Source organism: Dreissena polymorpha, chromosome 10 (assembly GCF_020536995.1).
Source record: "Dreissena polymorpha isolate Duluth1 chromosome 10, UMN_Dpol_1.0, whole genome shotgun sequence".
Taxonomy (NCBI): domain Eukaryota; kingdom Metazoa; phylum Mollusca; class Bivalvia; order Myida; family Dreissenidae; genus Dreissena; species Dreissena polymorpha.
The window spans coordinates 65,616,758-65,641,624 of record NC_068364.1 but is presented as its reverse complement, the minus strand read 5'-3'; the positions used below and the strand labels follow the sequence as shown (position 1 = coordinate 65,641,624).

The following is a 24,867-nucleotide window of genomic DNA, read 5'->3' as shown; positions in this document are numbered from 1 at the left end:
AAATCCCACAACACAGCAGTCTACATCCCTCATGTCGAATGAATCTCGTTCGAATTTCCATGTAACAGGAGGAATTCAGAGTATCTTCAGTGGGCCAATTCACAGAGGAACATACAACGTGCATATTCATCAACACGCTAACGAAGCGGGGCCATCCAGAAAACGCATTAGATGCATCGAAAGTAACACTGATAGTGAATGAGTTTGAATCCGTGTACTGTGACCTCAATAAAATTACACGAAAAAGTCACGCGCGCAATACATAAAATACGTAGCTATGACGTCAGAATGTCAGATCATCTGATATTCTTTTTGTTTGATTTGTTTAAATTGTTTGATACGCTACACCCGATTAAATTCAATAAATATTGACAACTTGACACCGAGAAATTTTGAGCTTAATATTTTTTGTTATAAAAAACAACAACATAAAACACGATTGTTCGCCCAGAACTACTTCTCAAGCTAAGGAACACACAATGACCGCATTGCTGCTTCGTTCTAGATATCGACCTTTCCTCTATATGGCACGGAGGGGAATACATGTGTGTTTTAAAGCATTTTGTTGGGTATGTTATAAATAGAATCTTGCATTCGTTGTCGTTTTGTATTGAATTTATTAAACTCGTCATCTAAATGAAGATAAAAACTTGGCAAGCCTCGTTTTTATCTTCATTTAGATGACTTGTTTAATAAATTCAATACAAAACGACCACGAATGCAAAGATTCTATATTTACTCTATAATAGCCATATAAGGAATGCTACCCCCCAGGCTACCATGTTTTTCAACGGAATAGAACCATTTTCGAACTCAGCCTAAATATCATAAGATATCATTTGAGCAAATGCTCTGACCAAATTTCATAAAGATTGTACTAAAAATGTGACTTCTACAGAGTTAACAAGGAAATATTAGCCATGTTTTTCAACAGACCTGAACCATTTTCGAATTCATCCAATATAATTTAAATCATTAGAACAAATGTTCGGACTAAGTTTCATGAAGATTACACTAAAAATGTTACTATTAGATTATAAACGAGGTTTTACTACAGCAATATCAGAATAACTGCCCCTACCCCTAGCGGCTTTGTTTTTCAACCAACCGGAACCATTTTCGAACTCGTTTAAGATAGCATTGGGGCATATGTTCTGACCACGTTTCATTAAGATTGGACAATAAATGTGGCCTCTAGGGAACAAGGTAAAGGTTGACGACGGACGAAGGCGATCACCAAAAGCTCACCATTAGCCTGTAGGGATCAGGTAAACGTAACAATCCTCTAAAGTATTGTAAGCCAACTGACAGTACAACATAAAACGCATTTTAAGCATTACTAGCAAAGCAATTGTCATACATCAAACGCATTTCAAGCGTGTCTAGCAAACACACAGTACAAAAAAAAAACATCATTGTAAGCGTTGCTTTGTAATTCTCGTTAAAGCATATAAGGCGTTTCAAGCATGCCTTAATGACTCTAAACGCCTTTTAAGTATACTTCAGTTACTTATCGTACAATAATCACGAACATCGACATATAAGGACAACGAGGGAATATCTAGCATGTGTTAAAGAATCTTGCATTGTCTTGCAATACATTGAATGCTCGCGATATCGCAGTTTAACATAAAGCGTAGCTCAGTAACTATCGTACAACATAATACGCATTTCAAGCGTGGCTAACTACCTACCGTACAGCATAATACGCTTTTCAAGCGTGGCCCAATAATCTCTGTACAACATGATGCGCTTTTCAAACGTGGCCCAGTAACCTCTGTACAACATAATACGCTTTTCAAGCGTGGCCCAGTATCCTCTGTTCAATATAATATGCTTTTCAAGCGTGGTCCAATAACCTCTGTACAACATTATACGATTTTCAAGCGTTGCTCAGTAACCTATGCTAGACAGAATACGCATTTCAAGCGCGGCTAGCTAACTACCGTACAACATAATACGCATTTCAAGCGTGGCCCAGTAACCTCTGTACAACATTTTACGCTTTTCAAGCATGACCCGGTAACTTCTGTACAACATTAAAACGCTTTTCAAGCGTAGCCCAGTAACCTCTGTACAACATTATACCCTTTTCAAGCGTGGCCCAGTAACCTCTGTAAAACATTATACGCATGTCAAGCGTGGCCCAGTAACCTCTGTACAACATAATACGCTTTTAAAGCGTTGCCCAGTAACCTCTGTACAACATAATACGCTTTTCAAGCGTGACCCAGTAACCTTTATACAATATTATACGATTTTTAAGCGTGGTTCAGCGACCTCTCCCCTACATAATACGCTTTTCAAGCGTGGCCCAGTAACCTCTGCACGACATAAGACACCCTTCAAACGTGGCCCAGTTACCTCCGCACAACAATTGCAAAAACAATTGACGATTGGCAATCCACCGTACAACATAAAACGTCCATACAAGCGCTTCTTTGCTACTCAGCGCACAACATAAAATGCTCATACAAACGCTGTTTGACTACTCAACGCACAAGATTAAACGAAGCAACCTCCGTTCAAAAACAAGAGGTGCCTTCGAATCCACCGTGCAACACAAAATCCCATACAAGAGCTTCTTTGCTACTCATCGTACAACACAAACCGCCAAGGATGCTACAAACTCGCCGTACAACATTAAACGCCAAGGATGCTGCAAACTCACCGTACAGTACAAAACGCCAAGGATGCTACAAACTCACCGTACAACATTAAACGCCAAGGATGCTGCAAACTCATCGTACAACATAAAACGCCTAAGATGCAGCAAACTCGAGGAGGATGGTGAGCGAAATGTAGAAGCCCTCCCGAAACTCCGCTGGCGCCACCCTAACTGGGTAGCAAAGGTACAGGTCGAACAACGAAACAGTATTTCAGCTGGAAATAAATGTATCCATAGCAATTTGTTTTGCAGCACTTCCGTTTAATTTTCCTGCAACATGAGTTTGTTCCATGGCACATGCAAGTATTTTTCTTACACTAAGAGAGAGTTATTTGGCACTGAGAGCCAGTTGTTTCTGCCTTTCGAGTGAGTTATGCGCAAATTCTAAACCGGTGCAATCACTTGCAGTAAGTGTTTCCGAGGAAAAATAATGCTACTCAGAGTTGCGGTTGACTTGTTCATCATACATGAATCAACCATTATTATTCATGTTAACAGTTTAAGAGAGAAAGGATTCTATTAGAAATATTGCAATGAGTACAGGTCATTTACATTATGAAAAAAATATGAATAGAAAATCAAAAGGCATGACAACAATGAGAAAAACTTTGTTTTTTTAATATTAATAAATACGTTTTATAACATAATATGAAAATAAAACATATAATATAATATAATCAGCAACGACAATTCACTGGAAATGCCTTATTTACTGGAAATGTTAACTTAAAATAGTTTAAAACAAAAAATTAAAATTACAGGCACAACAGAAACATTTGAATATTTAATACGATTCGATTCAAAATAAATAGGTCAGATGCATACTTTTTCGAAAAGTATGAATACCGGTACATATCGAAATATAGCACATATCGTAGTTGTGTGTTCATTTGATTTGAAGGAAACATGACGGCGAAAATAGATTATGCGCGGATAAAAAAAGCTATCAACACAAAGGGCATGTCTACATTTAAATCTGATACGTTTAAGCCCGCCGTTTCGCGGCATGTTTTAGGCCGTCTGACAAAAATGACAATGAATGCAAGTTTACTCTATGAAAATATTTGGACTCGATTGGTTAAAAGTATCCGAGGTACGGAAAATACTCTTAAAAGTACACCTCAGTATGGCCGCATGCCTTAAAGCGTATTTTCCGTACACCAGGGGACCGTTTCTTAAAACTACCTACGTTCAAAAATCATGCTTAAGTGCAAAACGTTCAGTTAGTAGAGTTTCTATTAACTTCGTAAAGTTACGTTTACCGTATTTTTGCACGTAAAGTTACGTGTGCTCAAAGGCTCACGTAACTCAGTAATTTAGCGTAAATATGGCGGCGTATGCACCGATATTTCGGAGAACCGAACGTAGACTACGAAATCTACGAGCGCAACATCATTTTAGTTAATTTAAACCTTTATCTATATATTTAGATCTTGGTAGGGCATGGAAAGATACTCTAACGGAAATCCTGCGTTGATTGTTCAGGATCTATTGTGTACGATTGTAGATTGGAGTTTTGCTAAAAGAGGAAATTTTACATGTTCGAATCGATTGTTGTTATGATTTGTTCGATTTTCCTTTCGACAATTCATTCAACTTTCGTTTTGAACAAGGCTTTATCCATCACAAGACGCCAAGTTGAACTCAACGAATGTGACGTTTGCCGAGTGATAGAATTGATTCATTGTAAACATGGGTAAAAGTCTACTTTTTCTGTAAGAATTATGTATTAAAATTGTATAATCTACGTTTCTGTAAATAGTTGCACTTATATTATACTGCTATGTCAATGAATGACAATTATACAGTAATCTGTGCTAATATTAATTCAATTAATTTTAGCACAGATTACTGTATAATTGTCATTCCTTGACACAGCAGTATATTATAAATGCAACTATTTACAAAATCGTAGATTACTGTATACAATTTTAATTGATATGTCAACAGCGCTTGTTATAAATGTGTATACGGTTGTCACTTTATTGTTGAATTTGGCACATTTACAGTTTAAGCAGAAGTTCTGCATCAAGATCCATTTCTTTGGAAATAATGTCATGCATATATCATTTTGTCAAAACTGCGTAAAATCAAATATACTGTAGAGACTGTGAGATACAACCTGTCGACATGTTACCTCAGTTGAGTTAGATTGGTCTTTGTCAGCTTTGGTACTACTTGAAAGGGAACTCTTATGTATGCTACAATCTACCCTGGGTACAGAAAATATACTTAAACATACCCAGGAATACTTAGGCTAAATCTGCTGTTGTTGGCTCTATTTTCAAATTAATAATGTTTCTGTTTATATTCTGTGAAATGGCCTCCGCGATGATATTATCGAAACTCGTACTCAAAAAAGCATATTGAGTTAGGTTTTGTTCAAAGAGGATTTTGTTTCGTATTCGGAAGTGCGTTTGATGACATCAGATTTTAGGCAGGAATACAACTCTGTACCCAGGGTACATTGAAGTGTACTTAAGAGTACCCCGGGTACTTTTAAGTAGTACGGGGCCAACAATGACCAATCAAGCTTCAGTTGTTTAAGCACTGCAATTATTAACTGGAAGTAAAGGTCAAGGCAAACACACTTGGCTAACTTTGCGCAATGGTTATTGTAACAACTTAAACTTAAGTTATCTGAATATTAATAATGGCTAATTTTAAAGTAGGTTTGAAAAGTTTTCACTGTTGAAGTAAATTTACTGAACACATGTATTGAAATGTACCAAATATGTCATTTTATACAAAAACTGTCCAAACACTATTACTTTTAAACAAATGAGATTTGTTTTTGGTAAGTTACAGTTGTAAGATGCTCAAAGTTGTATTTTTAGCGAGGCTGTTTTCGGAGAGAGAAAACCCGCGCTATTGTCATAGCCAGCTAGTTGTCCAACGTCCGCCCGTCCGCTGAAGGCAATGTGCTAAAACCCAAACATTTGGCTCTAAAATCAAAGTGCTTCCACCTTCAACTTTGAAACTTCATATGTAGATGCACTTTGCTGAGTTCTAAACGCCACACCCATTTTTGGTCACTAGGTTATAGGTCAATGTCACTGTGACCTCAACAAAAATATAAAATTCTGACAAGCTTTCACAGCCCAGCGTGGCACCAGATATGCGGTGCTCGTGTTTATTATCAGATTTCATCGGTAATCAATCATATTAATATCATATTGATGGCAAAACTTTGTTGTTGTTGTATGCTTTACAATCGTTTTTTCTGAGTTTTTAGGTTTTTTACAAAGAAATTTTAGAACACAAACCACGGGGACAATACAAAATCATTTCATTTTGTTTTATATATGGTATCCTCAACATTCAAAATCTTTAATTTTATTATTATAAATGGAGTTGCCATGGAGAAGAAGTGTCAAATTTTAACTAAGGTCATTGTTAATCGTTACTGTCTGAAATATTTAATTACTAATTTTAAGATTATTTTTTAGTTTCCTATAAACCATATGGACACATTAAATGCAGTTTGATTGATATGTTCAAATAAAATTGTTTTGTCATAAGAAGTTATTTAGAACCTTTTTTCTTTACAGGTGGTCACACAGATTGACAGAAAACTATCAACAATCATTTTTTTCCAATATCTTTGAACACATTTCTTTAAACTCTATACTGTGTTTTTGGTCATACTGTAATGTCCATTTATACCATTTAAAGTTCTATAATAATGCTGTAAACATTGCAAAACCCACTTTATTTTATCTTATATTGTGAAAAGCAATGCTGCGAATTTTCTTTAAAAAAAATTACATTCAGTTATTTTATGCCATTTTTGTTGGGAAATATTAGAATCAGGTATACTGCCTTTATTATTATTATAAGTAAATGATTTTTTTAATGTTTTAAATCCATTAACTTGTACAAATAAATAAGACACATAAAATAGACAATGTTTGTGTTGTGTAGAGCATTTACTACCATTGCAATCAAATAATTTAAATAATACCATTTTTGTTTCTTCACTTTTAACACCATAGTTATGCATAATATTCACATTAAGTTATTTGTCAAAAACATAACTGATAAGACAATATAAATTCAAAAGAAGTTGTTTGTTTTGCGCTAAATAAAGCTTTTTGGACATGTATGGTATCAGTGTATGTGTTCAAAAATCAATTGAAAAAAAAACTATTAAAGATTTGAACTGAAAAAAACAACAGATTTAACATATTCTCATAACTATGTATCTTTCCCAAACACATGAAAAAACATTTGAATAGCACACTTTTTACTGATTGTTTTTTTAAAAATGTAATAGAAATTTAATAGTATATATGTGAAGAAGCATACTTTTTGATAATTGCAAATGCCAATTGTCTCAAATTAATAGAAGCATTCATGGGCAATGTTAATTTATCACAGAAAAAAGATTCTCATTTTAAATGAATTTATGATTAAAAAGCTGTTGTTGTTTTTTTTAATATTTTGCACACAAGTATAAATATAAACATGGTAAAAACATGATGTTGATTGTTATAAAATTATCTAGAAGTGCGACAAGTGAATACAAGCTACAGAGTTTGTTAATTCTTCTAAAACCATACTGTACTACTGTACATTATCATTGATCAGTAAATGAAATGTAAAAAAATACTACCTTCTTTACAGAGGCCATTGCTGATGTTCTTCTCATTATAGGACATTCCATTTGTAATTCAGTGACGCACTAAACATAATCAAAGATACCCTTCCAGTAAATTGAATTCCTGTCAGGAAACTCCTTGATTATGTTTCTGTAAATTCAGATGTGTAAGCTACAATACACATGCCTGTCTTCTCAGTATTATCCATCCATGTTTTTCCAGTTTGCTCCAGCAATTCCAATTTGAAATAAATCTGACTAACCTTCGTAAAAGATTTGCTTCAGTAAGAATCATCTCTTCTGTTTTAACAAAGAGCATATCCAGCACAACCAAGAATGGCCACACTTAATTTTAAAAGAATCAAGAGATTGAACTTTTTTTACAGTTGACCCCTTTTTTCGTCGCAATTTCGCAAACAAGGGAAAGAACTTTGTTCTTTATAAGGTACTTCTTAAGGATAAATGTATAAATATTTAGTCTACCGAAAGTTTGTTAGAGAAATCAAATTAAATCTACTTTATGAATTTCTTCAAATGTTCTCTATAAGGTCCGCGAAATCAAAAGATTTCTGTTTAGAGATTATTCAAACATAGTAACTAAGTTTTACGCTACGTTTGGTTTATAGAAACGCACTTACGCATTCAGAAAAGCGTACGTAACTTTATACGTACGTACATTTTCGTCCGTAAAGTTAGGCATTGTACCAGAAACGGACCCCAGCTGTAGTAAACTTAAGAGTACCCTAAGTACTTTTAGTAATACATGAACCTACATCGATCAATCGAACAACCTTTATTGGTTATTGGTCATTGTCGGCTCAGATACTACGTAAAAGTACCCGGGAACTCTTAAGTATACATGTACTACCATTTACCCGGGGTAAAACAAATATACTTAAAGTACACTGGAGTATTACCGGGCGTCTTTAAACGTTATTTCCATACCTGGGTATAGTGTAGTAAACTTCAGAATACTCGGGTATTTTTAAGTAGAACATGAAACGACAACGACCGATTTAGAAAATTTGTGGCAGTTAAAAGTAGGGCTGCAACGGGTATCCGAAATATCCGATGATATCGGATCCTACTTCAGATTTGCGGGTACGGATCCACCCCTGGAAATTTCGGTTCCGAATATTTATTTGTATAGTTGTATGTAACCTAGGGCTGTTTTCACGAGTATTGTTTTTTATACAGACTGGTTCCATTTAATAGATAAAAGAAACGTATAATAGTCGATATTTATTGACGTGTGACAGTCAAAAAGCAGATCATTCGAGATCCTTCGGCTTTTATTGTATAAGCGTGTCATTTGCGACAAAGAAAAACTAATTCGAAATCATGGAGGATTTGCACATTACAAATGCAATTCATAATGGCAATAAGTAAGTTTTCAATACTTATTGTCTTTCTGAGTTGTATTAAAAACGGTTTAGGTCCAGAAAGGCCGAAAACCAAAAAGGCCGCATACCAAAAAGGCCGAATACCAAAAAGGCCTTACCCAAAAAGGCCTCAAAGCGTACCAAAAAGGTCGAAAATTGAAATAAAAAGGCCTTAAAGCAATTATTGTTTTTTTAAATACAACATAATTTACAACATAACTACCCAATTAAATATACATGTACAAGAAAAACTACAAACAATACACAGACAACGTGACAAAATGCATGTTCATTAATCCAGCACAACGCCGTACGCCTGACCGACCTTGGCCAGGAACTCATAGGTGGTGCACTCTCTCGCCTCGTACTTGTCCCAGAGGGAAACCAGGGACTTCTGAACTTTTGCCGATCGCGTTGTTGTGATCTGGTGGAGGTCGCTGCCTTCAACCAGTAGCCTCATCCTTTCAGATTCCTGTCTAAGATGAGGAACTAGTCGCTAGAAACCGACACCGCTGCCGGCTTTCGCATTCAGGCGGTTGTGGTAACCTAGAAATATAATATATATATATATATATATATAGTATGTACCGGTATATTAAAAAAATACATGAATCATATAGTTAAATAGTATATATATATATATATATATATATATATATATATATATATATATATATATATATATATATATATATATATATATATATATATATATATATATATATATATATGTAATTATAAATGTACAATGGAAATAGATATATTATTTGTATTCACCTTCAAGGTCGTTGTTGGTACGGAGTCCTGTCGGAAGACAGACCAGTCACTTGGTTCAAAGGACCCGCTGTGGACCCACTGCCGGCTGATGTAGTCGACCAGGCGGCGTGTCGCGTCTGTCGTTGACCCCTCGAATAGCGTCTCGCTCTGTGAAAAGGGGGTTTAATGCATGTGCTTAAAGTGTTGTCCCAGATTAGCCAGTGCAGTTTGCACAGGCTAATCAGGGACGACACTTTCCTCCATAACTGGATTTATGCAAGAGCCTTTCTTACTTCCAAACATAGAATACACTCGGAAAGTGTCTGTAAGTGAAAAAGTATATATTAAAATGACATACCTCATCACTAGGGACACTCTCTTCTAGCAGTGGAATTGGGTGATCGTCACCGGCATCGTCGTCGTCAACCTGGGGAACTGTTGCCTATGTAGAAATTGTGCCATATGAACACGACATGTATTACCAAATTTTATTGTTGAAGTTACGATGATATTACTATATTACTAGTATTTAATCACTAGTCACCGTTTCCCTAATCACAGGAAAAGGACTCGAGAGTGACTCGACTAAGGCTTTCGGTGCAATTGAGCTTAAATAAATAGGTTTTAAATAAATATCAAGCCTCGTCAGATTACAAAAATAATATAACTTACGGTTATCTCTAGGACGGGCATTTCGTTGTCCATGGCCTCTGCGTCTATGCATGGACGACACACATACGTTACTTCCCCGAGACGCATCGCCTCCCGATATGCTGTCTGGGTTATGCCTGTATTAATATAAACATTAAAAACCCGATATAAACACCACAAGAGACTTATTGTATTCATTATTTTTTAATAATATCACATAGAATACAGCATATTATTTCTTTCGGTTTAAGTCTTCCGAATTTAATGTAGCTAGTTGTATATCGTTAAAGAAACTATTTGAAAATGCGCAATTATCAATAGGTGTCAATAAGTGTGATAATCTACTTATCCGTTATCAAAACAGATGCAACAAACTGTGAATGACCCTTGACACTTGGATACCCGGTCTGATTTGCGAGGTTTTTTGTACGTGCTAATTCTTTTAAGTTTTTATATTTTAAACATTGTAAGAAATGTTGATTACAAGAGTTTGTACAAAATAATGTACGAAACAAGCTACAAACAGATCTTTATATAATATGTAAATTATATATGTTAAATATATTAAATATTTGACTATAGCAGTAACTTATCCACTTATATTATTGCGTATATATATTTTTTGTACATTGTATTGTCATTTTTTTTATATATTTTAAAATCACGCTGAATACTGCGCTCGATCCCTAGGTAAAATCAATGTACCTATGCGATTTTTGTGCACATATATAAAATACTAACACAACGACAGAAGCTTAGTAAAATATAAATGATTTTTCTCTTAAAAATAGACGTTTTGACATATTATTTGGTATCTTATAATTATGGTAAACATCAATTTTATATAGTACATTTTGAAAACGTTACCTGTGCCACATTTGCGGTGTTGCCATCGGTTGCACCAGTCGCACTCAACTGCATGCTGGCGGGGCCGCACCTCCTGACCGCATCCTATACAAGGATAGGAGGCCATACCACCATTCTATACATAAATGGTGACGTCACTACGTTATTGTCACCTCTATACTTAGACGCATCACGCACCTCCATTTGGAGGCATTTATGACTACGACACAAAGAAGTCCGCGGATGAATGAAAAATTTGCTTTATAAGTAAACTTTCATGTTATGATTTAAAAGTTAAGTATAGTTTTGTTCAGTCTTACGGTCTTATGTTAGTATCAATTAAAATTTTCGTAAGTTTTCAACAATTTCGCTCTTTATTCATTTTTTTAAACAGAACTTTCACTTTCGGTTGTATAACAACATGTATCCTTTATTGACGAAAGTTTGCAATGAAATAGCGTTTTCAAAACCGCTTAAAAAGTTTCAGAAGGTGCATCTGATGCATGTTATGAATAGACACAATGTCATAACTATATTGCCGACTAGTATGGGAACAATTTGGTATTTCAAGTGGCTCCATTTGCATTGCAAGAGAAGTTCAAATTGACTTGTTCAGTTTGTTAAATTTTGACACCCTAATTATATATTTTTTTATAAGTGCTTGATAGATTTTTTTCTTTAAATAATTGAGATCAATGAAAATTTTAGTAAAAGCACAGCATTGATGTTTTATGATGGTCATTTTTTAGTGGAATAGTATGTTACAATAAAACAATTATAACTAGTGTATTAATGAATTTAGATTAGGTGTCATCTTTAAATGGGGTAGTAATTCATTATATGAGATTAGCACATTATATAGTTGAAAAATAAATAACACTTTAATGACTTACCATAGTAAAATTAAGTAGCATAGAATGTGTTGCAGGTCATAAAATGTGAAACTGAAATTGAAGAAGGTTTACAAATATTTTACACTGACAACACTGTTGGTTTTCAAAAAAAAAATCCTTCCTATCTACCTGCCCTAGTTTTTTGGGGCAAATTTAAATATTATTAATATCATTGAGTTAAATTATTAAAATATCAATATGTTTTGATTACATTAGCTTATTTTATTATTAATAATAAATACTTTGCAAGGAAAGTCCAATTCTGTTTTAATTAGTCTTAATTAGGTACTAGTAAAATTGAAAATATCAGTGACATCCAAAACTTGGCTTATATGCATATGAATGCATATTTTCTTTGACAGTTACATAGTACCCTATTTAATTGGATTAAAAACAACAAATAACTATAGTTCTACAACCCAGCCCAAGTTGACTCAAACTGAATTAATTCATCAATTGATCCTATTTAATTATATTAAAAACAACATGTGTAAGATTTTGAGAATATCTCATGTATTCCTCTAGTATTCCTCTAGTACACCAACATGCACGTCTTACTAATGATTAACATGCACTCCTTAAACAGTTTAACAAAAATAATGAATGATTAATCCAAAGAAAACAACAAACAAGCTGCTTCATATAAAAAGTTAATTACATAAGATTACATAAGCAAAAAAATCATTTTGATAATAAATCAAGATTTTACTTCAACCAAACCATTATAAATTTATTGTGAGGAGGGGGGTAATGTAAGCACTAAAACTAAAATGGGGGAAATGTCTGGTGAGGGAACATCTTAGGGGGGGCGTCCGGAATTCCTGCTAAGGGCGACAGTGTTGTTAATGTGTCTTTAGAGGAAATAACTGAAGGAAAGTACTCATTGGTGTATGCCCATCCAGAAGCATTTCTGAGCATATCAATAGGAACAGCAATATTGAGTGCATTTGAAAGAGATATAACTGTTTCATGTATTGCTTTTGATGAAGCCCACAAATCATGGTCCTTTAATGGTAGCTTTCCTATTAGCGAATTTTATACTTATTTTTTACTCTACAATCTAGCTCTTTTGTCATAAAATGAGAAGTTTTATTATCCAACAGGTTTTGTGTTTGAACCTCACAAATTTTATAATACCAAAGTCCCATCATATAATCATCATCACAATCAGCAGCAGCATTATCATATTCATCATCATCATTGTTAGCAGCAGCATCATTGTGTTGTATTATCAGAATTCAATACAAATACAAACACAACCATTACAACTCTTACTACTACTACTACTAATTAATTAATTATCTACTACTACAACAAGAACAACAACTACGACTACTACTACTGATCTTACTTCTACTACTACTAGTCTACTACTACTACTACTACTACTACTACTACTACTACTTCTACTACTACTACTACTACTACTACTACTACTACTACTACTACTACTACTACTACTACTACTACCACCACCACCACCACTACTTCTACTACTACTACTACAACTACTACTACTTGGTACACCAGAACTTGTTGTCCATGGAGATGATAAGGAGAACTCCCAGAGTATTGATCGAACCCACGCCCAGCGGACATCATTCTCTACAGCATAGCGACCATGAATTAATATTTGACACCATGTACAACATAATTCACCTTATTACAAAAAACATGGAATTCACAAAGTGACTGAAAATGCTTTAAAATAAATACAAATTTGAAATTTGAAACAAAACAACCTAAGCAATACATAATAAGAAACACTACATTATTGAAACACTGATACCATGAACAGTTTAGGGTGTAACACCTTATGTACATGTACCAGACCTTTAATGTACTACCGGTACTTTGAAACTTTATGTACCACCTACATAAAATATAGGTGTTATTGTCCATTCATTCATAGCAGTCCTGATGAATTATGGTCATTCTCTAAACATGATTAAAGTCTAAAGAAGGAAATAATTTTGATTTTTTTTACAGTTTGAACATTGAGGTCATTCTCTCTTCTCTTCAAAGTATCATATTTCAATTATACAATATAATACAAACATTTTAGACTTTATAATCCTTAGTCAGGATAAGATAAGAGACAAATGAATTTTTATAATTTACTTCAATTTCAGGTAAGACTAATAAATCATTTATTAAGTACTAAATGTACTTGGGCTAATAAATTAAACTAAGACACTCAGTGACACTTAAGACAATCTGACAAAATATAAAATCTATCGCCAATATATAAGTCTAAATTCATAAATACTATCACACAAAATACATTTCATCAATAACACACATTCATATTAAATTAGTTATCTCTTTATATTATAAATATGGTACATAAAGTGTCAGATAGTGGTACATAAAGTTTCGGTATATAAACGGACTGGTACGTAATGTGTGACATTCAACATTTTAAAAATCAGTTAACAATATATGGACTTCATTGTTTTGCATATACGCAATCAAAGCATATTTATTAAAAATTAAAACACACTGTTCATGGCTGTATCTTTTTATTTATACATGCATAAACTATTCTGGTTATTAATACATTTTTAAAATTATATATAAACAAGAGCACCACATTATGGGTGCCAAGCTAGGCTGCGGTGCAGTTTTGAATAAATGAAATTTAAAAGAATTTTTTAGAGGTTAGTGACCTTGACCTTTGACAGAGTGACCCCAAAATGGGTGTGGTGTGTAGAAATCATCACGGTGCATATACATGTGAGGTTTCAATGTTATAGGTGGAAGCACTTTGATTTTAGAGCCGATGTAAAGGTTTTAGCACCACGCGGACATCTGACGACGAGCTATGACAATACCTAGGGTTTTCCCCGAAAACAGCCGAGCTAAAATTGAGCACCATTAGTCCAAATTGTTGACGCTCTTAAATATTAAGCTACTTTTTATATGGGTAATATTTGGAGCAAAGAATTTAGCCCATATAAAAAGTATCTCTAAATTCTTATAAATAAGACTAGAGCGCCATATAAATTAAATGGAAAACATACGACTTTATGTCAAGAAAAATAAAGCTGTAAAAATCTCACCTGCTCGTCTTTGATGTTGCAATTAGCACATTCAGCATTTTCAGTATCTACTAAATAAATATATGAAAGTGCCAAATGTCCAAGATACCATGACTTCCTCCTCAAAATGTTAGATCCTTTGAACTCCATTTATTTTATCCCTGATTATTCCTTTCACACATGAGGCCTACATGTAAGATTCCTTGTAATGTTCACAGCGTTTATTTTAAATCGTTTACGTCCTCAAATTTCAGCAGGTATTAAATTATAAATATTTATTAATGATTTTGATTTATTTACTATTTCGAAGATACAGTCTTGCAACGTGTTTAGTTAGTCTAAGTTACGTGTTAGGTGATTCTTACAAACAATAGACTGACATGAAAAGTGGCTCCTTTTGAAGCACAAACTGCATCCATGTATATATTTCAGCTGGCCCGGTTTGATGGGGCCTGTTTTTGATAATAATTAATTACCATTTTTCACTTCCGTGTTTATTATGTTTACCAACGCCATGATGGAAAAAAGTCCGTTTCCCACAATGCTTAGCGCGCATTCACACAGGTCAGTAAGACCGGTGTGACACAATGGCCATACCACAACATTCAAAGAATTAATGTCAACACACAAGAAATTATCACTCGTGAAGAAATACGTATCAGTGCTCCAGCTAGCAATAAATAGAGGGGCGCTGCGCCCCTCTAAAATTTGCCCCCTTAAAAAGCGCCCCTCTATTTTTCTGTCAAATGCCCTTTTGATCTCTAAATTCCTGTTTTCCGGCCGTATAAATCGCCAGAAACATCGACATGAATACACAGATAACACCCTTGCCGGTACATAACTGCCTGGGCGTAATAAGTCAACACATTGTGAACAAACAAGCCCCAAGGGCATGGTTTGTTATCATATCATTAATTAGCCTTTTGTTGCAGACGATAGTAACAAGCTGTGAAAGATTATCTCTGAGGTCACAATCACACTCGAATGAAATCAAACTCAGCACTATTGATTTTTTTTACTTCTGAATTCTTTGGCTATGATTTTTTGTTTGCCAAAATAGTGATTTTTAATTCAAAACACCTATTAAAATTTGAAAATTAATCATCTTTTTTAATGTGAATATGCGGTTAATTTTAAGTCCGAAATTACAGCATTGAAAATCGTATTTGTGTTTGGATTTTATTTCTGAACTTTAAAACACTGTCTGTTCTCAATCATGATGAATTTTAACATGAATAGGGGCAGACAGTTGTTATTTCAACAAATAAAAAGCTTGTTTGGATGGAGGATTTATCACTCTGCAAGTAAAATGTAATTTTGATAATGTTATATATTTTCGCGACCTAACAAAACTGCCAACGTTGTTGACATTAATTAGTTGAAATAACGTGTTGTAAAATAAATATATCAATGTTTCATTTCTAATCTCCAGACTGGATGCTACTTCATGGTGACATTGATCATTGTTCAGACTTTAAATTTGTCAATATAGATTATTGTTTTAATTAATATGATTAATATTATTGTGGAAAAACATTGGCTCACAGTTATTCAAAGTAACAAATTAAGTGATGACAGTCACAACATTTATTTGACCCAGTGAAACCCCTGAATTTATTTCATGTTTTCTTCATTTCTTCTACAAGGCCACTGATGCTTAAAGTTTAAACTGGAACCGGAAAGATTAACATGCAGTTCAATGATGATAGGTGATAAAAAAACATCAAAATCCCTCCCCCCCCACACACACCGGAAAGAAATATGATATCTTCATATCTCTAATGCGTGTAGTCGGATGCTAGCCCAAGTCGGTTATGAAATTGGCTACGAAGTTGTTTTCCTTAGCGCCAATGTAGATAGTAATATATTTATTATAATTTCATTACACAAAATGAGGAACAGCATACAATTGGTGAAAACATTCAATGCACTAATGTTTACAATTCATAAGTATATTGTATAAGCAAAGTATATACTTAAGTATATTAATAACCAAATGCCCTATTTTCCAAAATTACGCGTGAAATTTGCCCTTTTTGGGGAAGCTCCCCTCTATTTTGAAAAGCTGGCTGGAGCACTGGCCGTATAATTTACACGATATGAAAACACTATATTTCAAACGCCAAATAAAGTCCGGTATACTTTCCAATTTAACGAATAAAAAAGCAACTACTTTTATCCACTCTGACACATGAACGGGTTATATATTTCTGACTGACTATTGGGGTTATTTACCCTCGGGACTTCGGTTAAAAACCATTGCCCGAGCACACTGCTTAACATAGAACTCTGCATAAAAAGCCGAAAACGGCCATAAAATGGACAGCCCGATTTTACTGGGCTGTACCATTGGTATAAATATAAAACTTTGCAGTGTTGGTGCGGTGCCTTAATAAAAATCTATTGGTTTAAAAATATATAACCTTTATATGAAGCGTTAAAAAGACGCAGTGCTATACAGTGAATAGGCCTAACGCGGTTAAAAAAGCGGCGTTTTAATTGGTTGATGCGCTTATATAACGATGGCGCTGATTGGCCGAAATTTCTTATTAAGGATTGCCAGTAGGTCAATCCGTTTTAAAATAGATTTTCCCACGGCTGACTTTGTACTTTTAAGAAAAAGTAAACAATAATGGTTTATATGCAAAAATATAAATGAAAGAAAAAGAATGAGTTAATCCAAAAGAACTTGGAGTTGTTTTATAGTATTCGATTACTATGTTTTTGTTACGTTACTGTACTTATTATTAATTTATATCATTCATAATATGTTGTTGTATGTTATTCTTTGTATTGTTTTTTAAGGAGGAGAGAGAGAAAGAATAGCCCAAATTTTATAAGTAAAGATGGTGAAAACACACATACTGTTGTATGTGGCAGCATCATTACCAGACCCACTGTTCAGTATATACTGCAATGGGTTTGTTGGAGTCTTTAGACTTTGTGATCTGTGGTTTAAAAAATTTGAATCCAAATAGGACTATTTTAATATATTAATTATAGAAAAAGGAATACACAGATGTGTAATATGTTTGTGTAACAAAATAATAATATTTGAGGGTTTTCCAGATCACAAAGTGGTTGAACATTGCCACAATATGTTTACATGCATAGTCAAGTACCATTTTTATGTGTATGTTTAAAGTTTAAACTAAGCGCCAAACAACAAGATCTAATCATAAGAGAGATATGTTTATATCTAAGAACATTTATTAATAGGGATGCAAGAGCCTGATTTAACAGCTCTCAAATGTAGAGTAAAGTTGCATGTGCAAATGCAATTATATGAGAAGGAAAGGAAAAAAAAAAAAAGACAATATATGATATCACATAGAGTGTGTAACTCTCAATTATATATTAATATTGCAATTGAGTATTGAGTTGTTAAAAAATTAATGAGTACAAGTTTATGTATGTGGCTCAATGTTGAACACTTGCAGACAGGGAATATAGCCGTAATGCTCCAACATAAGACCCTGTCTGTATGGAACTTAAGGAGGATTGGGCTATGGAAAAGAGAGATCCCCCCAGAGTGGCATTAAAACAATATTTAAAAGTGGGTTTAGTAATAAACCCTTATATGTTAAGGGCAATAACTTACGTGTCTCCAAACGGTCACCTTCATAGGGCCACATAAAAATTAAGGGTAAGACAATGAACTTTACAGTTAAAAATAAGACAAAGACAGCTAAATTTGTACAAGATGTACATTATTTACAATATGTACAGGACTATATGCATTTATATATTTAAAATACATGTTGCCACCCTGGAGGGTTGAAAGAAGGAGAGATTTTATGGAAGTGTAGGCCGATGTGGGTGGGGGAAAAAGAAGAGCCAGCAGGGGTGGTGTCACTCAGTTGTACTAAGGGAGGTAATTGTGATGATGAAGTCTACAATGGTTGTTTCCCCTGGACCAGAGGGAGTGCACGGTAAATGAAAAATAGTTTGTATACTATTGAAGGAAAATTGATAATGGTAAGATGTAAAATGGTAAAAAGACCAAATATTACCTAGATACGTTAAGATAAACCCAAAAAGCTCTAATCTATCCAATATTATTAGTATACTGATGATAATATTGGAGGAAATAATACTAAAGTACCTTATATGGTATCCAAAATGATAATTAGACAGTAAAACCGAGGCAATTTGCTATATAAAATAGCAATTTAATATAAAAATTAGGATATTTGCTATAAAAGTAGCAATGTTAACATGAGTTAATGCAATAATAATAAAATTAAGGCAATTTGCTATATAAAATAGCAGTTTTCACAAAAATAAGGAAATTGCTACACAAGGTAGCAGTTATAATAATCCTTAATGTACTCCAAGGTACAAGATTAGTACTTTCAACAAGGTCGACAATACTTTGTCCTAGATAGGGCTAAATAGGTGTTTATAATGGTATTAGGCCCTGCACCGTGCACTCCAGTCCGACATGGTTCTTCGAGTTTGAAGGAGAAAGGGTGGGGTGTCAAAGAGGAAGGGAGGGGGTGCAATGCAGCCAACAATCCCAGGTTACTGGACAGCCTCGTCCTTTCTTGTAGTAAGAAATGCCATAAAATATGATTATATTAAAAAACTGAAAAATGTAAATGGTGGACTAACGTCATGCTCTAATAAAAAATGTATTAAAATAAAGAAGACCAGGTCAATGCCATTGGCCTGATTTAGAAAGGGCGGGGTAGAACAATAAACCCATTAAAAACTAAAATAAAGGTTGTGTAAAAGCGACACAAATCCAACACAATTATTTGATTACATCAGGTTTGTGCAGAGATTACACATTTTTAAAAGAAAACAGTCACAAGACTGTATAATTAGGTGGGTGTTGGCTGCTCTCCCTCCCCCAATGACCTAGATTTTGTCAGTTATTTGACAATCTAGTAAGTATTTGGCGAGGGCAGAGAAGACCGGGCCCCTAGCTGCTCCCTTAGGGTCTAGCACGTTGGTAAGGTTAAAAACTAGTCCATGGGAGTGCAATGCAGCTTCAAGGTGGTCCCTCTGTGCCTTATGGTTAGGACAGTGTAGCAGCATGTGGGGCGCAGTGAGAGGTTCCTGGCACCTAGGACATGCAGGGTCTATACCGAGGACATACTTTCCTGCGCCACCGGGTACTAGGGTGGTTCCCATCCTCAGGCGCGTGATGGCTCTGTCAAGCACAATGCTTGCTGAGTATCTGTCAGGCGGCCTGAGGGTTTTCGCAGGTCTAGTAAAAGTATGTCGACGGGAAGACAAATTGTCGGTCCGGAGACTCCACTCGCCCAAAACAAATTTCTTTGTCAGGGAGTGGATCTCAGAAGGTGCCAGGGGTTCCCCAACATCTACGGCCCCCCTCAAGAGGCCCTCTTTGGCCCCCCTGTCGGCCTGTTCATTCCCACTGATGTTGACATGTGCTGGACACCATACTAATGTGACCTTTAAAGATTTATCTAGGCACTGTTGATGAAGTTCCAAAATGCTAGCTAAAATATCAGGCCTAGATCTGCTATTTCTGTTTTTTTATGGACTCAAGAGATGACATTGAGTCTGATAAAATAGCAGTTTTAGTAGGTTTATTGACCAATATCCAGCACAGAGAGAATTTAATTGCCAAAAGTTCTGCTGTAAAAATAGAGAGATTGTTGCTGAGCCTGTGCGTTTTACTAATGTTTTTTGAAGGGATTACAAAAGAGTTGGCTACCAAACCAGAGTTAGGGCATTTGGAGCCGTCAGTGTAGATTTTTAGATGCTCAGCATACATATTATCTATAAGAGAGAGAGCTTCTGACTTGATGAGTTGTGGCAAGTCAGTTTTCGTTATTTTATTAGAGAGTGATAGGTCAACATCAATGGGTCTAAGCGTCCAGGGGGGGGGGCCTTGGAGGGCCTCAGGTCTGCTACATGTACCTTGTCGAGACCGGCATCCTCAACCAGGGTCCTAATACTCGCACCAAAAGGTAGGGCGACATGCTTACGCTTAAGTATTTTCCCCTTGACGAAGGTGCCAGTCCCGACAAGTTTGTTTACGGGGTTTGAACCATGCCGAGACTTAACCCTGGCCCAGAAATTGAGGGACTGTTGTTTTCTACGCAAGTCAAGAGGTAACACACCGGCCTCCTCCTCTAGCAGTGCACCCGGTGTACAGTTTAGGGCTCTCAGAGCTATCCTTAGGGCCTTGTGTTGAATGGCATCAACCATTTTTAGGGCCTTTGGCTTAGCACATGCATAGATTTGGGCTCCATAATCTAGCTTTGGACGTATAAGGGACTTGTAGAGTGTTAAGAGGCTATTTTTATCTGATCCGAAACCTGTGCCTCTTAACATTCTCATTAAATTTAGGTCCCTTTCGCACCTTTCTGCCAAATATTTGAAGTGGTGAGTAAAAGTTAACTGTTTATCTAGGTACATACCTAGAAATTTCACCACTTTTTCAAAGATAATTTTGGTGCCGCCTAAATTTAAGTCCAAAGAGTGCTGAAATTGTTCGCCAAATAGTACTCCTACTGTTTTGGTTGGAGAAATTTTGAATCCCCATTCAATTGCCCATTTCCATATGGAGTCTAAGCCTGCTTGAGCCCTCTTTTGCAGGCGTAACATGTTAGACCCCTTTAACCAAGTGCCTGAGTCATCGGCAAACTGGGAGATAACCATTCCTGAGTCTTTTACGGCATCAGGTAGACCGTTTACGATGAGGGAGAACAGAGTTGGGGATATTACGGACCCCTGAGGGGTTCCGCGGTCAGTTATGGCTACCTCTGATAACTCCCCATCGACCCTGACCTGGATTTTACGGCCCTCTAGGAATGCGCTGAGGTAGTGGAAACAGTATCCAGTGATTCCATAGTCAGCTAGCTTTTTTAGTATGCCGAAGGTCCATGTTAAATCAAAGGCGGCCTGAAGGTCCAAAAAAATTGCTAATACTGATTGCCCTTGATTTTTTGCAGAAAGAATATCATGTTGTAATCTAGCTAGCTGATCAAGAGTAGATCGCCCCTTCCTAAAGCCAGACTGGAAGGGGTTTAGTATGTTATTTGATTCCAATAAGTGTTCTAATCTATTTTTGACCATTATTTCTAGTAATTTACCTGCATGTGATGTTAGACTTATTGGTCGATATGAGTTTGGATCATTTTTGTCTTTACCAGGTTTAGGAATTGGAATCACTGTGGCCTGCTTCCACTCGAGTGGTATCCTGCCTGTCCTATACATCTGATTGAATAGGTTAAGCCAGATTTTTAGAGTTATGGCTGGCATATTTTTAAACATTAAATATGCTATTTTGTCAGGCCCCGTGGCGGTGTTGCTCCTGCTGTTAATGGCACTTAATAATTCTGTAATAGTGAAAGGTAAATTGAGAGGCGTGCTATTATCCCCAGGCTCATTAAAAATATTTCGATGCTCAGTCTCAAACCGCTTTTGATAATTCAGAGTTTCAACGGGAAGGTTTGAGTCACTGGAGACAGATTGGAAATGTCGTACCAAAAATTGAGCCTTGTCCCTTGGGGTAGTGGCAATTTCGCCTTTGTATTTAAGTAGCGGTACAGGGGTGAATGAATTTCCTTTAATTCTGTGAATTTTTTGCCAAAAATCTCTAGTATTTTTCTTATTAATGATAGCTGAATCACAGAATTCTTTCCAATTTTGAGTTTTTGCGTCCAAAATAATCCGCTTTGCCTGATTTTCGAGGGACCTATAATTAAGAAGATTATGCTCAGCGGGGTTCTTTTTAAGAATTTTTAAAGCATTTTTACGATCCTGTACCGCATTGGAGCACGCCTCATTCCACCACGGGACCCTATTTCTGGCTTTGACCTTGCCGGAGGAGACCGGTATGCTACATTCCGCTATGGACAGTATCCTGCTGGTTAAGTTAATACAAAACAGATTTGGATCCTGGGAGTGAACATCTGCAAGGGAGAGATCTGAGCAGAGGTCCCTAAACTGAGCCCAATTAGCTTTTTCCAATAAAAACTTTTGCTCCCCTGAGCATTGGGCCTCAGTTCCCTGTGCAATATAGTTGAGCAGGGTAACCTGTTGTGGGAGGTGATCAGATCCCATGGTATCTTTAACAGTTGCCCATGCAGACGCACTTGCTATCTTGGCATTAACAGCAGTAAGGTCAATGTGGGAGTTTAAACCAGTGGGGTTAAGCCTGGTTGGAGAACCGTCATTGAGCAGTATAAGATCTTGCTCGTCCAACCATTCTATTACCGCCCGACCTTCTGCATCTGAATTTATGGAACCCCAAGCAGGGTGATGTGCATTAAAGTCGCCTGTGAATATTACATCAAAGGGTCCTTTAATGGTCCTTAATTCCTTAAAGAGGCCGTTCAGGGTTTCAAGATCACATCCTCTTGAATATAAGTTGACCAGGATAAGAGGCCGGTTCTTGTCAATAACCAATTTAATTGCTAATGCCTCAATAGCAGTGCTACCATCAGATTTAAATTGGTTGTTCACTCCCAGGTGTTCATAATTAATTGTATTTTTAATATATATGGCAAGACCACCAGCAATATTTTGGTTTGAAGTAACATAATTCTTAAATTCGCAGTTATACCCTGGTATTTGTTTTACAGAAATATTTGAAAATTTAGTTTCCTGTAAACATATGATATGGGTATTAGGGTTGCAGTCAATAAAATATTTTAATTCAGTAAATTTGTTGGCGGAAAGACCACCAACATTGAATGAAATTATTTGCAGGTTACTGTCCATAGTGGTGCGAAATTAACTTGCGTTTAATCTGATTTATTGAGTGGTGAGGAGATTTAACTCCTAGTTTGTGGCCTGCACAGGCCCCTTTGAGTTTCGCGGGGGTCCTGGCAAGCCGAACGTGTTTCTTATTTGCGGGGAGGGTACCGCTGGCCGGGGGGGGGGGCATCCTGGATCTGCTACTACTATTGGAGGATCCCCAGTTCCAGAATGGATTTTATTAGTTAAAATTTTATCAGGGGGGATAACCTTTGTTATTGATTCTCTGCAATTTTTGAATCGAGAATCAATTTTGTTATAAATGTAAGATATAACTCGACTCCCAGTGGGCCTTTTCTGGTCCTTTATTATCTCAGCAACCAGATCCGCCAGCTCGCTGAGATATATTTTCCTATATGTGGGACCTGTTGCTGGCGGATCCTTGATTTTAATAAATGAGTCCCCAGCAAACGAGTTACGTCTGCTGGTGTTGTCGGAAGGGGAGCTCATTGGGGATGTCTGGGAGTCGACCATTCTGGGACGGTTAGGGGGGACACTAACTCGGGGTTCCTCCTCTCTTTCACAGATACCAGAGATAGAAAGGTTCTCCAATATACTGGAGTGCACTGACACCAGAGAGTCTCTCCCCGTGATATCAAACATAGAGTCGTCCGACAGTGTAGGACCACTACAGGTGGTGTCGCTAGCACCGTCGGTCAACGTGGTGGACGGGGAGGACCCCCTGGTAGCCACAGGAGGGCGTCTCTGAGTGGGTGGATCCCCCTGGATAGGCGATACAGGGGGGGTGGTGCATAAATCGGGTGTGTTTGGTTACCGGTTCCACAATAGTAACCTTGGGGGGGGGATTCCCTATTTAAAGGTTGAGGGGGGGTACTCTTACCCACTAGCCCCTCAACTAAAGGATATGACCTCTCGGTTTGGGGCGTGATAATACCGGCAGAGGCATGTTTGGTTGATGACTTGGAACCGGTTGTGTTGATTGTGTTACGGGCGCCCACGCTGTGGCTCGCAGTGTCAGGCATAAATAGCCTGCTCTCCGCCTCGGACCAGGTGACCCCATAAAAATGAGCGAAGGTGGCTAAGGAGACAGCCTTCTTATAGGAGGGGCACCCCTGGTAGGAAGCAGAGTGCGGGCCGCCACATTTGGCGCACCAACGTGTTTTGTTGGTGCACCTTCTCTGGCAGGTAGTTCCGGCGCAGCGGCAACAGGTAGTGATGCTGGAGCATTTACCCCTGCTGGCTATGTGTCCAAAACCCTGGCAGTTAAAACACCGGGCAGGTTGGACCGGGCAGGGACGAATTTCAAGGGCAATATTCGTGCCCTTCA

The 24,867-nt window shown here is 36.4% G+C and overlaps 2 protein-coding genes across 3 annotated transcripts in view; both read right to left on the bottom strand.

Annotated features, from left to right (window-relative positions):
• The window catches only part of LOC127848640 (receptor-binding cancer antigen expressed on SiSo cells-like), a 360,763-nt gene that overhangs the window by 163,121 nt on the left and 172,775 nt on the right, over positions 1 to 24,867 (bottom strand). The window lies entirely within an intron of this gene.
• LOC127849186 (uncharacterized) lies at positions 7,989 to 24,767 on the bottom strand. The gene is made up of 7 exons (XM_052381906.1): positions 24,693 to 24,767; positions 23,999 to 24,302; positions 10,925 to 11,008; positions 10,079 to 10,194; positions 9,765 to 9,848; positions 9,428 to 9,574; positions 7,989 to 9,196 (listed from the first exon to the last, which is right to left on the bottom strand). Exons 1-7 carry the CDS (start codon positions 24,765 to 24,767, stop codon positions 9,179 to 9,181), a joined length of 828 nt encoding a protein of 275 aa, XP_052237866.1. The 3' UTR covers positions 7,989 to 9,178.